Source organism: Rhizoctonia solani, chromosome 4, assembly GCF_016906535.1.
Source record: "Rhizoctonia solani chromosome 4, complete sequence".
Classification (NCBI taxonomy): domain Eukaryota; kingdom Fungi; phylum Basidiomycota; class Agaricomycetes; order Cantharellales; family Ceratobasidiaceae; genus Rhizoctonia; species Rhizoctonia solani.
In genome coordinates this window covers 3,409,097-3,428,731 of record NC_057373.1, presented here as the reverse complement: position 1 = coordinate 3,428,731, position 19,635 = coordinate 3,409,097, and the positions used below count along the sequence as shown (strand labels likewise).

Genomic DNA, 19,635 nt, shown 5'->3' with positions numbered 1-19,635 from the left:
GTAAGAGACAAGGTAAAATTGACTTGGGGTCTCCAAGCAATTTTCCTGCTGTATATATAGACAAAAGCACACTATCTACATGGTCTGTGTGCGTGAGAAAAGAAGAGTCCGTGTGAAAAGAGAAGCGTGCTACGGGCTGCGCAGAAGCGTGGATTTCTCCTAAGCGCCCTTGGCACGGCATCTTGGCACGGCATCTTGGCATAATAAGCGCCGAGATCACGTGATCAAAAAACAAAAGATATTGAGTCCGTAAAAAATAGTAAAAATAATAGAAAATTTGTCCAATTCTAATGGTATCAATAAGGAGTTTGTAACAGGAAGTCTCCCTTGAGCGGGTCACCCGCCTTCTCCTTGGCCTCCTCAGCCAAGTTGAGAACATCAAGCAAAAGCTCAAAGAAGTCAAAGAAACAGGGATCAAAACCCAAACCAACGTTGAGAACATTTCTCAAACAGTTGATGTTGTCAAGGATGGGCTTAGGAGCCTCCAATCCCATGGGCCAAGGACCCCAGAAACCAAGCCCCCAGCCGTGGAAGCAACGCCATGCCCCCTACCAAAAGCCAAGCCTATTGGATTGGCTAGTGGGCCTTCCTTCTGGCCCAAACAAAAAGGGCTCCCTATCTTTGCCCAACCACAGCCACAGAGAGTACTACCCCCACAAGTCCCTTCTCCCCCTCTGGGTCTCCAATCCCCAATCAGAGCATCCATCCCTCCTCCACTGGCTCCAGTTGCCACATACCCTGCCCTGGTCAAAGTAGACCATCCAGATGCCTATACAGGCAAGATTGGGAGTGAAGCCAAACAGTGGCTCACAAGGATGCTGGCTTGGACACAGCTGAATTCCTGCATGTTCCCCACCAACCAGGAAGTACTATCCTTCCTCTTGATGAACATGAAGGATACGGCCGGGGCCTGGGCCCACCCACACCTTGACCAGCTTGGGTCACACTGGGCCATCATTCAAACGGTGGAAGGCTTCAAATTGGAATTCTTGGCGGCTTTTGGTGACCCTGATGCCACTAGGGCCACCAAGCGGAAGATCACAACACTTACCCAGTCCGGCACATGCGCGGATTACATCACAAAGTTCAGAACCCTAGCAATGGAACTGGACTGGAACAACGCGGCCCTCCAAGGCCAGTTTGCCTGCGGCCTCCACTGGGAGGTCAGCTGCCAAATAGCAACCTGCAAGCACCAACCCCACACCCTTCTCAAGCTGCAGAACGCAGCACTTGTCATTGACAATGCTCTCCGTGAAGAGCGTGCTAGCCACCCACCAAGGGACAATAAGTCTAGCAAACCATCCAACCCTGCAAGGGGGACAAGTACCAGTCAAGTCACATCCAGTTTGAAGAAGCTCTCCAACAATCCCAACTTTGTGTTGGAGGAAGAACAAAATTGCTGCTGCGCCGCAGGCGCCTGTATCAAGTGCAGAAAGATGGGTCATAAGTTTGTGGAATGCCGCACAGGCTGGAAGGCAACCCCTGTTGAGGACAAGGGGAAAGCCAAGGAAACCGCCAAAACTGGCAAAGACTCCAAGTATCAATTGGGAAAAGAGTAAGGGTACCTGCTGCCGCACGCAAGGACCCTAAGGACTCTGTTTTTGTCTTGGAATTCTGTAATATATTGCAATCTCATAGAAATAGACCCCTGTTCACAATTCCAATCAAACCAGAGAAACAAGCGGACACTCTAGAAGTCCTGATAGATTCAGGCGCCACATCATTGTTCATTCATCCCCACACCGCTGAGGCTCTACACCTACCACTCATTGACCTTCCGCAACCCCGTACTGTTACTATGCTTGATGGGTTGAGCCCCCAGGCTGGAAAGATTTGGAAAAAGGTCCACCTGACCTTCCTTTTTGATGGCAAGCGCATGACAGAAACCTTCCTAGTCTGCAACACCGGATCACACGCTGCCATCCTAGGAATCAAATGGCTGGAAAACCACAACCCCAAAATCAATTGGAATTCACAAACACTCTCCTTCCCCCATACACCGCCAGAACATGTGGCTATTGCCAAGGAGGAGGAAGCTGACAAGAACCCTCTTGAAGGAGTACCCCCAGAATACCACCAATATGCCAAGGTATTTGGGGAGGAAGAATTCAATAAGCTTCCACCGCACCGGCATTATGACATAGGGATTGAACTCACCAAAGAAGGCCCTCTCAACTTGCCCCTCTATAGCATGACTGACGCCGAATCCGCCACCCTCAAGGATTGGCTTAGGGATGAGCTCAAGGCTGGGAAAATCTGCCCCAGTAAATCATCCATCAGCTCCCCTGTTATGTTTGTGCCAAAGAAGGATGGTTCCTGTTGTCTAGTAGTGGACTATTGCCGTCTCAATAACCGGACTAAGAAGAACGTCTACCTGCTACCCCGTCCAGATGACCTCATGGCCCAGCTCCGCAGCGCCAAGGTCTTCACTAAATTAGATCTGAGATGGGGCTATAACAACATCCAAGTTAAGGAAGGTGACAAGTGGAAGACTGCCTTTTGCACAAAGTATGGGCTGTATGAATCCCTGGTAATGACTTTTGGCCTGACAAACGCCCCTGCCGCTTTCCAACACTTCATGAACAAGTTGTTCAAAGATTTATTGGATGTATGCATCATCATCTATCTTGATGACATCCTCATTTACTCTAAGGATGACGCATCCCACACCCGGCACATCCATGAAGTCCTACGGCGTCTCATGAAAAATCAGCTATTCTGTAAAGCCTCAAAGTGCACCTTCCATGTGACATCTGTGGAATACCTGGGTATCATTGTCTTGGATAAGGGTTTCAGCCTGGATAAGCTCAAAATCCAGGCTGTTCAAGAATGGCCTACCCCTACTAAAGTCAAAGAAGTTCAATCATTCCTGGGTTTTGCCAACTTCCTCCACCAATTTGTTGCCAATTTCAGCCACATGGCTAGGCCCTTGCATAACCTTGTCAAGAAAGACACACCCTGGAAATGGGAGACAAAGGAACAAGAAGCCTTTCAGGGTTTAAAGAACGCCATCACCAACGCACCGGTCCTTTGTCATGCCAACCCAGAAAAACCCTACTTCTTGGAAACAGACGCCTCAGGAGCAGCACTAGGTTCCATACTCAGCCAACATCAGGAAGATGGCCGCCTCCATCCGCTAGGTTTTCTATCTGAGTCATTTAAGGGTGCCAAACAGAACTACAACACCCATGACAAGGAACTTTTGGCTATCATCTGCTCCTTTGAGTATTGGCGTATCTTCCTAGAAGGGACCCTGCATCCCATCACTGTCTTCACGGATCACTGGAACTTGGAATACTGGAAGGAATCCTGCACCTTCAACCAACGCCACGCCCAATGGCACCTCCTACTGGCCGGTTATAACTTCCAGATTGTGTACAGACCCGGTAAACAGTCAGGAAAACCAGATGCACTTTCCCAAAGGTCAGACCACGCTGACATTCCACCAGAACCTCAGTCCATGCTACCAGACCCTGTATTTGCCAATGTTGCCCTAGTCACGCCGGAAAAGGAGTTACAATGCCAAATCAAGCAGTCCCTAGACCAAGACAAATCCCTGGAAGAGATCCTCCAATTCCTCCAAAGCAAGTCAAAAGCCCTGCCTTCCATCAAACGTGCCTTCAAGGACTATGAAATGGAAGCAGGATTGTTATTCTACCAAGGGCGCATTGTAGTACCAGACGTGGGCACCCTGAGAACGGACTTACTTCAAATCTTCCACAATAGCCCATTGGCGGGACACCCTGGCAGACAACAAACCCTGGAACTGGTATCCAGGAACTACTACTGGCCTGGCATCCGTGCAGATACTTACTGGCATGTCAATTCCTGCAAGACTTGCCAATGGATCCAGAAACCTAAATATGCGTCCATCCCTCCTCAGCCTTTGGAACTACCCTCACGCCCCTGGCAGCACATGTTGTATGATATGATAGTAGACCTGCCCAAGGACGGAAGCTGTGATTCTATCCTGGTCATTGTGGACAGTTTTACCAAATACGCCATCTTGGTAGAATGTTCCAAAAAGCTCAAAGCTCTGGAATTGGCAGATTTGTTCCTACGCCATGTATGGAAGCGCTACAGCATGCCTGAGAAGACAGTATTGGACCAAGGACGGGTCTTCAACAACAAGTTCCTGAAGGCCCTGTACCAGCGCCTAGGAATAGACCCCCACTTCTCCTTGGCCTATCACCCACAAAGTGATGGACAGACCAAGCGCGTAAACCCTACGGTCAAGCACTTCCTACGGGCCTACTCAGGAATCAACCAGAAGGACTGGGTAAAGTGGCTACCAATGGTGGAGTTTGCCTATAACAATGCAGTTCATAGCGCCACAGGCAAATCCCTGTTCAAGGCACTCTATGGATGGGAACCCTCACTCACACCAAGCAACATTCCAACCAACGTCCTGGAAGCCAACGACCTGGCCTCTCAGATGGAAGCACAATGGCGGGTAATAGAAGCAGCGCTCCGGCAATCAAAGACATGCATGACAGCTGGAGAAACAGGAGAACCAATAAACTTTGAAATTGGAGAAGAGGCCTGGCTAGACGCCAAAAACGTGAAACTAAAGACCCTAAGTCCCAAGCTAACAGAACAATGCCTAGGCCCCTTCAAAGTAACCAAGAAAATCTCCGACTGCGCATACCGCCTAGAACTCCCGCCATCCATGAGAATCCACAATGTCTTCTATGTGGGATTACTGTCAAAGGTGAAAAGGGACAATAAGCGCGCATTTGAAAACCAGCTGCCTCCAGTCACTGTGGACAGAGAAGAGGAATACGAGGTAGAAGGAATCACGGACATGGAAAAAAGGGACAGAAAATGGTTTTTCAGGGTAAAATGGAAAGGCTATGGATCAGAGGAAAATACCTGGGAACCAAGGGAAAACCTCAAGAATGCCGAGAAAATTCTGAAAAAATTCGAAAAAGAAATGAAGGAAAAGGCCCTCGGCGCTGCCAAGGCCCTTAGAGGGGGGGCAGTGTTGTAGACACACGTATACCAAGGGAATTTATCCCTATTTTCTCGATTTTAAACGAAGGCAATTGGTCTACTTTTTTGATCACGTGACTTTGGCGCTTATATCATACGCTAAGCGCCAAGCCACGTCCTCACCCGCGCTTAATCAGCATATGTAGCCACCTCCACCTATGACATCATCATGACACGTCAGTGACACGTATGCATGAGTAAGGCCAAATGCAGAGCGGGGTTCTTATTGGATTAGGTATTGGATATTATATATTTGTAATTAGTCAGTCTGTAGAATATATAAGGAGGCCAACCAACCATGGTAACACCCAGGTTGATTACCTCTTGTTGCATCCCACATTGTACAAGGGCCATACAGCCCAGTAAGTTACTTAGTTACACGCCTTAAGCATTGTTGCTGCTGTACATATGTAGTTTGCTGCCGCCTTATAGCGCGTGGTCATCATAGTTAGTTAGCTAGACATTGTAGGGTAGACATCACTGCCTTAAGCGGATCATACTTGTACTCCACACGGCCAAAAGCGCCTGCACCCTTGATGTCCTTACAGACATCTAGGACACTAGGTAATTGACCTTACATTGGTTGCAAACCGTTCTGCACCCACCACCACTAAAAACCAACCACCAAGAAGAGTACCTGTACTAGCACAACCAAAATCATGTGATTGGGGCCACCTTGCAGGAAAGAATAATCAAATTCCCCCACCCCCACATAGTAGGAAATTGCTATAAGGCAGGATACTCCTATTGCCCGCACACCCCAGGTTGCCGCACCCTCTACCTGCAACCTTAGACAGTCAATCCACCTGCTTGCAGAAAACCTGCTCCACATCATGCCTGCTCACAGCTGTTGATTGGTTGAAAGGACTGTCCAATGCTAGGTTGGTTGAGACAAAGGTTTAGCGTTCAAGTAGTAAAGCGCTCTATAAGTCCTGACATAGGCACGCTAGGCTACTAAGCCTCCCATATCCCCCAAACTTGCCCACCATTACCTCCTGTACACCCTCCTGCACTTCCTCCTTGTCCTAGACGTCTGTAAGGACGTTGAGGAGGCGGGCGCTTGCGGCCGAGTGAAACTAAGTAAAAACCGCGTAAGGCAGTGAGCAAGCTACCTACGACGACGACCAACTATACTACGGCAACCAAGCCTGTAAGGGCGATGGCGAACTAGCTAAGTACAACCAAGACGTCGCTTAAGGCGACTTAAGACTAAGTAACTAAGTGTTTACTGGACCTAAGGTCCTTGTACAGTGTGTGGATGCAACAAGAGGTAATCAACCTGGGTGTTACCATGGTCGGTTGGCCTCCTTATATATTCTACAGATGAACTAATTACAAATACGTTATATGCAATACCTAATCAAATAAGAACCCCGCTCCGCAGTCAGCCTTACTCATGCCTACGTGTCACTGACGTGTCATAATGATGTTGTCAGGTGGAGGTGGCTACGTGTGCTGAGATAAGCGCGGATGGGGACGTGGCTCGGCGCTTAGCGTATGGTATAAGCGCCGAAGTCACGTGATTGAAAATGTTGTCCGTTTCACTTCGTTAAAAATCGAGAAAATGGGAATAAATTCCCTGGTATTGATTGTGTCTACGACACTGCCCCCCCTCTAAGGGCCTTGGCAGCGCCGAGGGCCTTCTTTCTTACGTCTTCCTTGTATTCTTTCAAAATTTTTTCCGCGTTTTTCAGGTTCTCCCGGGGTTCCCATGTGTTTTCTTCCAAGCCGTAACCTTTCCATTTTACCCGGAAAAACCATTTCCCATTGCGTTCTTCTGCATCGGTAATCCCTTCTACCTCGTATTCTTCCTCCCCGTCCACGGTGACTGGTGGGGGGCGGCTCTCAAAGGCGCGTTTCTTGTCTCTTTTTACTTTGGATAGAAGTCCTACATAGAAGACGTTGTGGATTCGCATGGTAGGGGGGAGTTCTAGACGGTAAGCTCGGTTGGAGATCTTCTCAATAACCTTAAACGGTCCTAGGCGTTGTTCTGTGAGCTTTGGACTCAAGGTTTTGAGGTTGACGTTTTTGGCGTCCAGCCAAGCTTCTTCCCCAATCTCAAACTCTATTGGGTTTCCATCCTCCCCGGCCGTCATGCGTTGCTTAGATTGCCGGAGTGCCGATTCCACTTCCTTCCATTGCGCCTCCATTGATTGGGCTAAGTCGTCAGCTTCTGGTACATCCGTGGGTACGTTAGAAGGTGTCAGGGTGGGTTCCCATCCATACAAGGCTTTAAATGGTGTTTTTCCTGTGCTGCTGTGGACCGCATTGTTGTACGCAAATTTGGCCATTGGTAGCCATTTGGTCCAGTCCCGTTGATTGACCCCTGAGTATGCCCTGAGGAAATGTTTGATGGATGGGTTAACCCGTTCTGTCTGTCCGTTGCTCTGCGGATGGTACGCCAAGGAGAAGTGGGGGTCTATTCCTAGGCGTTTGTATAGTGCCTTCAGGAATTTGTTATTGAAGACCCTTCCCCTATCTGAGACCGTTTTCTTGGGCATACCATGCCGTTTCCATACGTGCTCCAAGAATAATTCCGCCAGTTCAGGTGCCTTGAGCTTCTTGGAACATTTGACAAAAATCCCATACTTCGTGAAACTATCCACTATGACCAGGATGGAGTCGTTGCTTCCGTCTTTGGGTAGATCTACTATCATGTCGTAAGACACGTGTTGCCAGGGTCTAACCGGAAGTTTGAGCGGCTGAGGTGGAATAGATGCGTATTTGGGCTTCCTGATCCGTTGGCACGTTTCACAGGAGTCCACATGCCAATACGTGTCTGCACGGATACCAGGCCAGTAGTAGTTTCTGGATACCAATTCTAAGGTCTGTTGTCTGCCTGGGTGGCCGGCCAAGGGGCTGTCGTGGAATATACGGAGTAAGTCTGTTCTCAGTGTCCCAACGTCTGGTACTACAATCCGCCCTTGGTAAAATAGCAGGCCGGCTTCCATCTCGTAATCCTTGAACGCTCGTTTGATGGAGGGGGGGGCCTTGGACTCGTTCTGGAGGAATTGTAATATTTCTTCCAGAGATTCGTCTTGGTCTAAGCTAGCCTCAATTTGACGCTGGAGTTCTTTCTCAGGTGTGACTAGGGCTACGTTGGCAAAGACAGGGTCGGGGAGCATGGTCTGATCGGCAGGAGGTATATCGGCGTGGTCTGATCGGCGTGAGAGTGCGTCTGGCTTCCCTGATTGTTTCCCGGGGCGGTATACGATTTGGAAGTTATACCCGGCTAGTAACAAGTGCCATCTAGCGTGACGTCGGTTAAAGGTCCTTGACTCCTTCCAGTATTCTAGGTTCCGGTGATCCGTAAAGACCGTGATTGGGTGGACTGTTCCTTCCAAAAAGATGCGCCAATATTCAAAGGAACAAATGATTGCAAGTAATTCCTTGTCATGCGTATCATAATTCTGTTCTGCTCCCTTAAATGATTCTGAAAGGAAACCCAATGGATGTAACCGGCCATCTTCCTGACGTTGACTAAGTATGGATCCCAAAGCTGCACCAGATGCGTCCGTTTCCAGAAAATGGGGTTTAGTGGGGTCTGCGTGGCAAAGTACGGGTGCATTTGTGATTGCGTCCTTCAGCCCTTGAAAAGCTTCTTGTTCCCTTGATTCCCATTTCCAAGGAGTGTCCTTCTTGACTAGGTTGTGTAACGGCCTAGCCATGTGGCTGAAGTTGGCAACGAATCGTTGGAGGAAGTTGGCAAAGCCTAGGAACGATTGGACTTCTTTAACCTTACTTGGTGTTGGCCATTCCTGTACAGCCTGGATCTTGAGCTTGTCCAAGCTGAACCCTTTGTCCGAAACAATGATTCCCAGGTATTCCACGGAAGTGACGTGGAAGGTGCACTTTGACGCTTTGCAAAACAACTGGTTATCCATTAGCCTTTTCAGGACCTTGTGGACATGCTCCGTGTGAGATGCGTCATCCTTAGAATAAATTAGGATGTCATCAAGGTAAATGATGACGCATACATCCAGTAAATCCTTGAATAGTTCATTCATGAAGTGCTGGAAAGCGGCAGGAGCGTTTGTCAGGCCAAAAGTCATGACCAGGGATTCGTAGAGGCCGTACTTGGTTTGGAAGGCTGTTTTCCATTCGTCACCTTCTTTAACACGGACGTTATTGTAACCCCACCTTAGATCTAGTTTGGTGAAGACCTTGGCACCACGGAGTTGGGCCATGAGGTCATCTGGGCGGGGTAACGGGTAGACGTTCTTTTTTGTCCGGTTATTCAAGCGTTGGTAGTCAACCACTAAACGACGGGAGCCATCCTTTTTTGGAACAAACATCACAGGGGAGCTGATGGAAGATTTGCTAGGACGTATTTTGCCCGCCTTGAGTTCGTCCCTAAGCCAGTCCTTGAGCGTAGCGGACTCAGCGTCGGTCATACTATAGAGGGGCGAATTAAGGGGACCTTCCTCGGTAAGTTCGATTCCAATGTTGTAATGCCGGTGTGGGGGAAGCTTGTTGAATTCTTCCTCCCCAAATACCTTGGCATACTGGTGGTATTCTGGGGGTACTCCTTCAAGGGGGTTTTGATCAGCTTCCTCCTCTTTGGCAATGGCTACGTGTTCCGGGGGCGTATGAGGGAATGAGAGGGTGCGCGAGTTCCAATCTATTTCCGGGTTATGGGCGTCTAACCATTTTAGGCCTAAGATGGCTGGGTGGTTTCCAGTGTTACAAATGAGAAATGTTTCCGTCATTTTCTTGCCATCAAAAGTAAAGGTTAGTGACGCCTTTTTCCAGATTTTGCCAGCCTGGGGGCTTGACCCATTGAGCATAGTAACGGTGCGGGGTGTTGGGAGATCTATGAGGGGTAGGCGTAGTGCCTTGGCGGTACGTGGATGGAGGAATGACAATGTGGCGCCTGAGTCTATCAGGACTTCTAGGTGTTCCGCTTGCTTCTCTGGTTTAATCGAAATTGTGAACAGGGGGGAAATTCTATTGTTACTATTGGATATATTACAAATTTTGATGAAGCCAGAGTCCTTGGGGTCCTTGCGCGCGGCAGCAGGTACCCTTACTCTTTTCCCGATTGGGATTCAGAGTCTTCGCCAATCTTGGCGGTTTCCTTGGCTTTCCCCTTATCCTCCTTTGGGGTAGCCTTCCAGCCGGTTCTACACTTGGCAAACTTGTGCCCGGCCCTTCCGCATTTCACACAGAGGCCTTCTGCGCGGCGGCGGTTTCGTTCTTCTTCCGAGACGTAGTTGGGGTCGGAAGAGAGGGGACCGGTTTTGGTGGCCTGTTGGCCGGTACTCGCCCCCCGGTTGGGGGTGGTAGAAGATTTGCCAGACTTATTACCCTGTTGCGGGTGGCTGGCTCTCTCCTTGCGGAGGGCGTTGTCGATGATGAGGGCAGCATCTTGCAGCTCCCTCAGGGTACGGGGTTGCCTCTCCCTTGTGGCAATCTGTCTTTGGACCTCCCAGTGAAGTCCCTGCGCAAATTGGCCGCGTAGTGCGGCATCATTCCAATCAAGTTCCATTTGCAATGTGCAGAACTTAGTAATGTATTTGGCACAAGTGCTGGTCTGTGTCAGGGAAGTGATCTTCCGCTCCGCTGCACGTGTTGCATCAGGGTTGCCAAAGGCGGCCAGGAATTCAATTTTGAACTCATCCACGGTCTGGATGAGTGCGCGGTGGGACCCTAATTGGTCCAAGTGGGGATGAGCCCAGGCCCCAGCTGCTTCCTCCATATTCATGAGAAGGAAGCTGAGGATTTCCAAGTCCGAGGGGAACTGCCTCTGGTTGAGGCGAACCCAGGCCAGCATGCGGGTTAGCCATTGCTTGGCCTCCGAGCCTATCTTGCCTTTGAAGGCATCTGGGTGGTCCACTTTTACAGTGGAGGGGGCTGGAGGCTGTGCCGGGGTGGTGACAGGCGCTGGTGGAGGTCCTTGGGGGGCTGGAGCCGGTCCAGAAGGGAAGGAAGAGGAGGGATAGGGGTTGAAGAGTGATAGGGGGTCGCGTCTAGGGGCCCCTGTGGAGATGATGGGGGCTGGGGCCCCAAGGAATGGTTGAGCCTTGCCAATAGGCTTGGCTTTGGGCGCGGCCCTGGGAGTTTCCTCGACCGCGGGGGGTTTTTGTTCTTCTGGGGTATGGGGGCCCCGGGCAGATTGGAGTTGGGCAAGCCCATCCTTGACAACATTGACCGTTTGCAAGATATTCTCGACGTTGGTTCGAACCTCTTGGCTAACTTCGGCTTGTTCCGAGAGGGTCCGCTCAATGCGGTCGACTTGGGATTGGAGCCCCCAGAGAAGGCAGATGACCCGCTCAAGTGAGACTTTGCCAAGCTCAGGGGAGGCTGGCGGAAGGAAGGGTCCCAGCTCTCCTTGATCGATAGGGGAGCGGGCTCGAGAGGGCGGCCGGGAGCGGGTTGCCATGGAATGTGTGGGGTAGGACCGGCCAGCGTGGGAGGATGCCCGGGAAGAAGAACGTGGGGGAGTGCGGGAGGTAATGGTGACGGTGTATGGGGAAAATGCCTATATCAGGACTTATGAGCGCTTTATTACTTGATCGCTAAGACCTTGCGTCAAACAACCTAGCGTTGAACAGTAGGAATTACTAATCACAGCCGTGGGCAGGCGTGATGTAGAACCCAGTCTCTGCAAGCGGGTGTATCGGCTGTCTAGGTCCGCTGGTAAAAGGTGCGGCAACCGGGGGTATGCGGGCAATAGGGACTGTCTGCCTTATAGCAATTCGGTACTAGGAGGGGACAACGCTGGTTTGATTATTGACAGCAAAAGGCGATCCCGATCTCCGGTATTTCCCTCGTGCTAGTACAGGAGTCCTTCTCGTTGTTGGGCTAAGTGTGGGTGTGCTGGTGGGCACGGCTTGCAACCGACTTAAGGTCAATTACCTAGTGTCCTAGACGTCTGTAAGGACGTCAAGGAGGCGGGCGCTTGCGGCCGAGTGAAACTAAGTAAAAACCGCGTAAGGCGGTGAGCAAGCTACCTACGACGACGACCAACTATACTACGGCGACCAAGCCTGTAAGGGCGATGGCGAACTAGCTAAGTACAACCGAGACGTCGCTTAAGGCGACTTAAGACTAAGTAACTAAGTGTTTACTGGACCTAAGGTCCTTGTACAGTGTGTGGATGCGACAAGAGGTAATCGACCTGAGTGTTACCATGGTCGGTTGGCCTCCTTATATATTCTACAGATGAACTAATTACAAATACGTTATATGCAATACCTAATCAAATAAGAACCCCGCTCCGCAGTTGGCCTTACTCATGCCTACGTGTCACTGACGTGTCATAATGATGTCGTCAGGTGGAGGTGGCTACGTGTGCTGAGATAAGCGCGGATGGGGACGTGGCTCGGCGCTTAGCGTATGGTATAAGCGCCAAAGTCACGTGATTGAAAATGTTGTCCGTTTCACTTCGTTAAAAATCGAGAAAATGGGAATAAATTCCCTGGTATTGATTGTGTCTACGACACTCCTGCACCTCCCAGCGCACTGCTTCACACCAAGGCCGCTCTTACCCCCATGAGATGGCAACCTGCTCCCAGAGCTCTGCTTGTCCCCCGTCCCCTCTCAATCCAGGAGAGCTGGGACCCTCTGTTCCAACAGCTGCCAATGAGCTCAGAACCCTCAAACCCAAGATCTTTGGAGAAGTATCCCTCAGCCAAGCAATCTCCCTCATCCTGGGATTGCAAAACCAAGTCCTCTGGCTCAAGTGCAAACTTGAGGAAACAAAAGAAGCAACCAAGGAAGCCCAAGACTGGATGGGAGCAGTTGATCAAGCCCTCACTTGCATTAAGGCTAGGGGTGGAGCCCCACACACACCAGAAGACCAGAAACCTCCAGCAGTGGAGGCCACACCCAGGCCCTTACCCAAAACCAACCCTATTCCAGTGCCTAGTGCGCCCCTCATTGCCTGGGCCAACCCCACCAAGGCTCCCCCTGCCTTTGCGCAGCCAACCCCTGTCCAAGCCCCCCTGCAAGGCTATACTCCCCCTCTGCCTTTGCCTATCCAACTCTGTTCCCCTCAAGTCCCCCAACCAGTGGTCCCTATAGCCATGTATCAAACCCTGGTCAAGGTAGACCACCCTGATGCCTACACCAGGAAAATAGGGAACAAAGCCCGCCAGTGGCTCACACAAATGCTGGCATGGGTATGTCTGAACCAACAGATGTTCCCCACAGATCAGGAGGTACTGTCCTTCCTTCTAATGAACATGAAGGACGTAGCAGGGGCCTGGGCTCATCCCCACCTCAATCAACTAGGGTCCCACAGGGCCCTAATCCAAACAGTTGACAACTTCCAGACGGAGTTTTTGGCTGCATTTGGTAACCCAGATGCCATGCAAGCCACTGAGTGGCAAATTACCCACCTCACTCAGACAGGAACCTGTGCTGAGTATATTACAAATTCAGGACCATTGCCATGGACCTGGATTGGAACAATGCCGCCCTCCATGGGCAATTTGCACAAGGCCTCCACTGGGAGGTCAGCTGTCTCATTGCCACCCAAGAACAGCGCCCCACTACCCTCCTGGAGTTGCAAAACACAGCTCTGGTCATTGATAATGCCCTCTGTGAGGAGTGCGCCAGCCACCTGCCAAGGGATAATAAGTCTGGCACCTCCAACACTACCCCCAGCAGGGGGGCAAGTACCGGCCAACAAGCCACCAGACCAGGGCGCCTGTCCAGCAATCCCAACTTTGTCCCCAAGGAGGAACAGAACTGCTGCAGGGCTGAAGGCCTCTGCATCAAATGCAGGAAAACAGGCCATAAGTTTGCGGAATGCCACACTGGCTGGAAAGCCACACCTAAGGAGGAAGGCATCAAAAAAGAAGCCGCCAAGATTGGCAAAGAGTCTGGACCTGAATTGGGAAAAGACTAAGGGTACCTGCCGCCGCGCGCAAGGACCCTAAGGACTCTGGTTTCATCTTGGAATTTTGTAATATATTGCAGTCTCATAGAAATAAACCCCTATTTACAATTCCAATCAAACCAGAGAAACAAGCAAACACACTAGAAGTCCTGATAGACTCAGGCGCCACCTCATCATTCCTTCACCCTTGCACAGTGGAACAACTCTGTCTTCCCTTAATAGACCTTCCACAACCCTGCACTGTAACTATGCTCAATGGGTCAAGCCCCCAGGCTGGAAAAATTTGGAAAAAGGCAAACCTAACCTTCCTATTTGATGGCAAACACATGACAGAGACCTTCCTAGTCTGTAACACAGGGTCACACACTGCCATCTTAGGAATCAAATGGCTGGAAGCCCACAATCCTGAAATTGATTGGAACTCACACACCCTCTCCTTTCCTCACGCACCTCTGGAACACGTGGCAATTGCTGAAGAGGAAGAAGCTGACAAGAACCCTCTTGAAGGAGTACCCCCCAAATACCACCAATATGCCAAGGTGTTCAGAGAAGAAGAATTCAATAAGCTTCCCCCCCATAGGCATTACAGCATTGGAATTGAACTCACAGAGGAAGGCCCCCTGAATTCCCCTCTCTATAGCATGACTGACGCTGAGTCTGCCACACTCAAGGACTGGCTCAGGGACAAACTCAAGGCTGGGAAAATCCGCCCCAGCAAGTCATCTATCAGTTCCCCTGTCATGTTTGTCCCCAAAAAGGATGGTTCCTGTTGCCTTGTAGTTGATTATTGCCGCCTGAACAATCAAACCAAGAAGAATGTGTACCTGCTACCCCGTCCAGACAACCTCATGGCCCAGCTCCGTGGTGCCAAAGTTTTTACTAAACTAGATCTACAATGGGGTTACAACAACATCCAAGTCAAGGAGGGTGATGAATGGAAAACTGCCTTTTGCACTAAGTACGGCCTCTATGAATCCCTGGTCATGACCTTTGGCTTAACCAATGCTCCTGCCGCCTTCCAACACTTCATGAACAAGTTGTTCAAGGACCTCCTGGATGTATGCATTATTATCTATCTAGATGATATCCTGATCTATTCAAAGGATGATGCAACGCATACCCAACATGTCCATGAGGTTTTACAACAGCTAATGGATAACCAATTGTTCTGTAAGGCGTCCAAATGTACATTCCACATCACTTCCATGGAATACTTGGGAATCATTGTATTGGATAAGGGTTTCAGCTTGGATAGGCTCAAGATTCAAGCTATCCAGGAATGGCCTATGCCTACTAAAGTCAAAGAGGTCCAATCCTTCCTGGGATTTGCCAATTTCCTTTGTTGATTTGTTGCCAATTTTAGTCACATGGCTAGGCCCCTACATAACTTGGTCAAGAAGGATACACCGTGGTTCTGGGGTATCAAGGAACAGGAAGCTTTCCAAGGACTGAAAAACGCCATTACCAATGCACCTGTACTCTGTCATGCCAACCCCTCCAAACCCTACATCCTTGAAACCAATGCATCTGGCGCTGCATTAGGATGCATACTCAGCCAACATCAAGAAGATGGCTGGTTACATCCACTAGGGTTCCTATCAGAATTGTTTAAGGGAGCAGAGCAGAATTATGACACGCACAATAAGGAACTACTTGCAATCATCTGCTCCTTTGAATATTGGCGCATCTTTCTGGAAGGCACAGCTCACCCAATCACGGTCTTCATGGATCACTGGAGCCTGGAATACTGGAAGGAGTCTAGAACCTTTAACTGTTGCCATGCACAATGGCACCTCCTATTAGCCAGGTACAACTTCCAAATTGTCTATTGCCCCAGAAAACAGTCAGGAAAGCCGGATGCACTCTCATGCTGCTTGGATCATGCCAATATTCCTCCTGCCAACCAAACAATGCTTCCAGATTCCGTATTTGCCAACATGGCCCTAGTTACTCCCAAGAAAGAACTCCAACGCCAAATTGAGGCTGCCCTAGATCAAGACAAATCACTGGAGGAAATACTACAATTCCTCCAAAACAAGTCTAAGGCACCTCCATCTATCAAGCGCGCCTTCAAGGATTACCAAATGGAAGCGGGACTCCTCTTCTACCAAGGGAGAATTGTGGTACCTGATGCAGGAAACTTACGGACAGAGTTACTAAGAATCTTTCACAATAGCCTCTTGGCCAGTCACCTGGGTAGACAACAAACACTGGAATTAGTCTCAAGGAACTACTACTGGCCCAGAATCCGTTCTGATACCTATTGGCATGTAGACTCCTGCAAAACATGTCAATGTATCCGCAAGCCAAAGTATGCCTCCATTCCTCTGCAACCCCTAGAGCTGCCATCCAGACCTTGGCAACATGTCTCCTATGATATGATAGTAGACCTGTTGTAGACACACGTATACCAAGGGAATTTATCCCTATTTTCTCGATTTTAAACAAAGGCAATTGGTCTACTTTTTTGATCACGTGACTTCGGCGCTTATATCATACGCTAAGCGCCAAGCCACGTCCCCATCCGCGCTTAATCAGCATACGTAGCCACCTCCACCTATGACATCATCATGACACGTCAGTGACACATATGCATGAGTAAGGCCAACTGCGGAACGGGGTTCTTATTGGTTATGGTATTGGATTTAACATATTTGTAATTAGTACTTCTGTAGAATATATAAGGAGGCCAACCAACCATGGTAACACCCAGGTCAATTACCTCTTGTCACACTCCACCACTGTACGAGGGCCTTACAGCCCAGCAACTTACTTAGTCCACGCCTGTACTTGTTGCCTTAAGCAACTTACTTAACGTAGATACATAGCTTGCCATTGCCATTAGGGCTTTGGTCATTGTACTTAGTTAGTTTGTTGTTGTAGGGTACCCACCACCGCCTTAAGCGGATCATTGTATTAGTCTCACAGCCACAAGCGCCCACGCCCTTGACGTCCTTACAGACGTCTAGGACAAGACCTGCCTAAGGATGGAAGCCACAATTCCATTTTGGTTGTTATTGACAGCTTCACTAAGTACGGCATCTTCATCAAATGTTCAAAGAAGTTAAAAGCTCCTGAACTAACTGAACTGTTCCTGGAAAATGTCTGGAAGTGCCATGGTATGCCCAAAAAAACTGTATCAGATAGGGGTAGAGTTTTCAACAACAAATTCCTAAGGGCCCTATACAAATGGCTAGGAATAGACCCTCACTGCTCCTCAGCGTATCACCCACAAAGCAACGGACAAACAGAACAAGTAAACCCTTCCATTGAGCATTTCCTCAGGGCGTATTCTGGCATTAATCAACAGGATTGGACAAAATGGCTTCCCATGGCAGAATTTGCTTATAATAACGCCATACACAGCAGCACCAGAAAAACCCTGTTCAAAGCCTTATATGGATGGGAACCTTCCTTGACCCCATCCAATGTGCCAACAGATGTCCCCAAAGCCAACAAACTAGCCCAAACCATGGAAGCTCAGTGGAAGGAAGTGGAAGCAGCCCTTTGGCAATCTAAGATAAAGATGACTGCTGGAGAGGAAGGAAGCCCAACAATATTTGAAATAGGAGAAGAAGTATGGCTTGACGCCAAAAACGTCAACCTCAAGACCCTAAGTCCCAAGCTAATGGAACAATGCTTAGGACCATTCAAGGTCATTGAAAAAATCTTTAACCAAGCATACAGGCTTGAACTTCCTCCAACTATGTGCATACACAATGTTTTCTACGTAGGGCTCCTGTCAAAAGTCAAAAGGGATGACAAATGCACCTTTGAAAGCCAACCACCACCAATCACTGTGGATGGTGAAGAGGAGTATGAGGTAGAAGGGATAATGGACATGGAAGAAAGAAACAGGAAATGGTTCTTCAGAGTCAAATGGAAAGGCTATGGACCAGAGGAAAATACATGGGAACCCCAAGAAAACCTCAAAAATGTGGAAAAATTTTTGAAGAAGTATGAGGAAGGAATAAGAAAGAAGGGCCTTGGCAGCGCCAAGGCCCTTAGAGGGGGGGCAGTGTTGTAGACACAATCAATACCAGGGAATTTATTCCTATTTTCTTGAATTTTAACAAAGACAATCCAACAACATTTTCAATCATGTGATCTTGGCGCTTAAATCATACGCTAAGCGCCAAGCCACGTCCCCATCTGCGCTTAATCAGCATACATAGCCACCTCCACCTATGACGTCATCATGACATGTCAGTGACACGTATGCATGAGTAAGACCAACTGCAGAGCAGGGTTCTTATTGGATTAGATATTGCATATAGTGTATTTGTAATTAGCTCATCTGTAGAATATATAAGGAGGCCAACCAACCATGGTAACACCCAGGTCAATTACCTCTTGTCACATCCCACATTGTACAAGGGCCATACAGCCCAGTAAGTTACTTAGTTACACGCCTTAAGCGTTGTTGCCGCTGTACATACGTAGTTTGCCGCTGCCTTATAGCGCGTGGTCATCATAGTTAGTTAGCTAGATGTTGTAGGGTAGACATCACTGCCTTAAGCAGATCATACTTGTACTCCACATGGCCAAAAGCGCCTGCACCCTCAACGTCCTTACAGACATCTAGGACAGGTAGCTTGCACACTGCCTTAAGTGGTTTCTCACTTAGATACACCTGGCCGCAAGCGCCCACCTCCTTGATGTCCTTACAGACGTCTAGGACAGTTCACTATTCTAAGTCAAACTGAGGTATGTATTATCTTTCTATATCATTCTATCAAATGTGCTTATCACCATGTAGATAACTATTGTTTAGGTAGATATATGCACAACAGTTCACTAGTCTACAGTCAAACTCAGATAACTATTGTTTAGATTTTATATCATTTAAAACTATACTCACCACCATGCTGTAGAGTGCATTTGAAAAGATAACTGATGGACAATTGCTGTAGTTTTGGTGGCTGTAAGTCATCTTCATTCTTGTTTACTTGTTCCCCCCAGCCTAACTGACAAGTTATCTACGTTTGGGGAATTTGAGTTTGGTCCACAAAGGTAAGGCAAATGAGCAGCATAAATAGAAAGGTACATACAATGATTGCTGTGTTAATGTTCTGTGACTAACAAGCCCCATTGCCTTAGATGTGCATTTATTTGAAACAAATTTTGGTATGTAAGTTTCTTGGCTTAAATGGTTCATCATGATTGGTTGGGAGTTATTGGCTTACTATGTAATTTGTACTTATTGGTGAACAAAACAGAAACTTCTATTGATTGCTGCAAAATGCAGTGCATCTGAGTGCAATCAGAAATACCAGAAACTAATGGACCACCTGCATGCACCCATATACATAGGTCTGCACAGAGTGTGCAAGTTTGTTCCAGAAGATCCTGCGTCTTTTCTGCAGAAATGTACAAATTTCTGCAGATAATCTGCAAAATGCTTACTGTTACAAAGGTATTATTTTTCCTTATAACGGTACTGCGGTGCTTCCGCGGAAACGTACCGGAACTCAAGAATAAATACTTAGTAAAATCAAAAAACCAAAGGTGCGGAAAATCCGCACCCTGCCAGCCTTCCATGCGTGTGGCTTGATTTTGAGAGTGCTGAATATATTCAAGTGAATGGCTGGTGAAGTTAAGCTCACTTTTAAGTACTGCATTATTTACGATGTGCTTGGGGCAAAATGGTTTGATTTCCTTTTGTCTGCTTGAGTGATGGGTAATATCAGAAGCCATGTCAAGAGCCTCTAACATACAGAGATTCCAGACCCCGCTGCCAAGATGGGCACAGCTGTAAGATCAGTGGCTTATCCTACTGCGTGCACGCATAATGTTAT

At 48.6% G+C, this 19,635-nt stretch overlaps 6 protein-coding genes across 6 annotated transcripts; 5 read left to right on the top strand and 1 right to left on the bottom strand.

Moving 5' to 3' along the window:
- Positions 1 to 79: 79 nt before the first annotated feature.
- RhiXN_01152 (Retrotransposable element Tf2 protein) lies at positions 80 to 4,990 on the top strand (the record flags this gene model as incomplete). The annotated part of the gene is made up of 3 exons (XM_043320971.1): positions 80 to 88; positions 318 to 1,555; positions 1,639 to 4,990. 3 exons carry the CDS (start codon positions 80 to 82, stop codon positions 4,988 to 4,990), a joined length of 4,599 nt encoding a protein of 1,532 aa, XP_043179983.1.
- Positions 4,991 to 6,587: 1,597 nt separating this feature from the next.
- On the bottom strand, positions 6,588 to 11,374 carry RhiXN_01151 (Retrotransposable element Tf2 protein; the record flags this gene model as incomplete). The annotated part of the gene is made up of 2 exons (XM_043320970.1): positions 6,588 to 9,948; positions 10,023 to 11,374. 2 exons carry the CDS (start codon positions 11,372 to 11,374, stop codon positions 6,588 to 6,590), a joined length of 4,713 nt encoding a protein of 1,570 aa, XP_043179982.1.
- Positions 11,375 to 12,491: 1,117 nt separating this feature from the next.
- RhiXN_01150 (Retrotransposon-derived protein PEG10) lies at positions 12,492 to 13,846 on the top strand (the record flags this gene model as incomplete). The annotated part of the gene is made up of 2 exons (XM_043320969.1): positions 12,492 to 13,318; positions 13,378 to 13,846. 2 exons carry the CDS (start codon positions 12,492 to 12,494, stop codon positions 13,844 to 13,846), a joined length of 1,296 nt encoding a protein of 431 aa, XP_043179981.1.
- Positions 13,847 to 14,085: 239 nt separating this feature from the next.
- RhiXN_01149 (Reverse transcriptase (RNA-dependent DNA polymerase)) lies at positions 14,086 to 15,183 on the top strand (the record flags this gene model as incomplete). The annotated part of the gene is made up of 1 exon (XM_043320968.1): positions 14,086 to 15,183. The coding sequence occupies one exon, from the start codon at positions 14,086 to 14,088 to the stop codon at positions 15,181 to 15,183; it is 1,098 nt and encodes a 365-aa protein (XP_043179980.1).
- Positions 15,184 to 15,204: 21 nt separating this feature from the next.
- On the top strand, positions 15,205 to 16,236 carry RhiXN_01148 (Retrotransposable element Tf2 protein; the record flags this gene model as incomplete). The annotated part of the gene is made up of 1 exon (XM_043320967.1): positions 15,205 to 16,236. The coding sequence occupies one exon, from the start codon at positions 15,205 to 15,207 to the stop codon at positions 16,234 to 16,236; it is 1,032 nt and encodes a 343-aa protein (XP_043179979.1).
- A 722-nt stretch (positions 16,237 to 16,958) lies between these two features.
- Positions 16,959 to 17,864, top strand: RhiXN_01147 (Retrotransposable element Tf2 protein; the record flags this gene model as incomplete). The annotated part of the gene is made up of 1 exon (XM_043320966.1): positions 16,959 to 17,864. One exon carries the CDS (start codon positions 16,959 to 16,961, stop codon positions 17,862 to 17,864), a length of 906 nt encoding a protein of 301 aa, XP_043179978.1.
- Between the last annotated feature and the right edge of the window lie 1,771 nt (positions 17,865 to 19,635).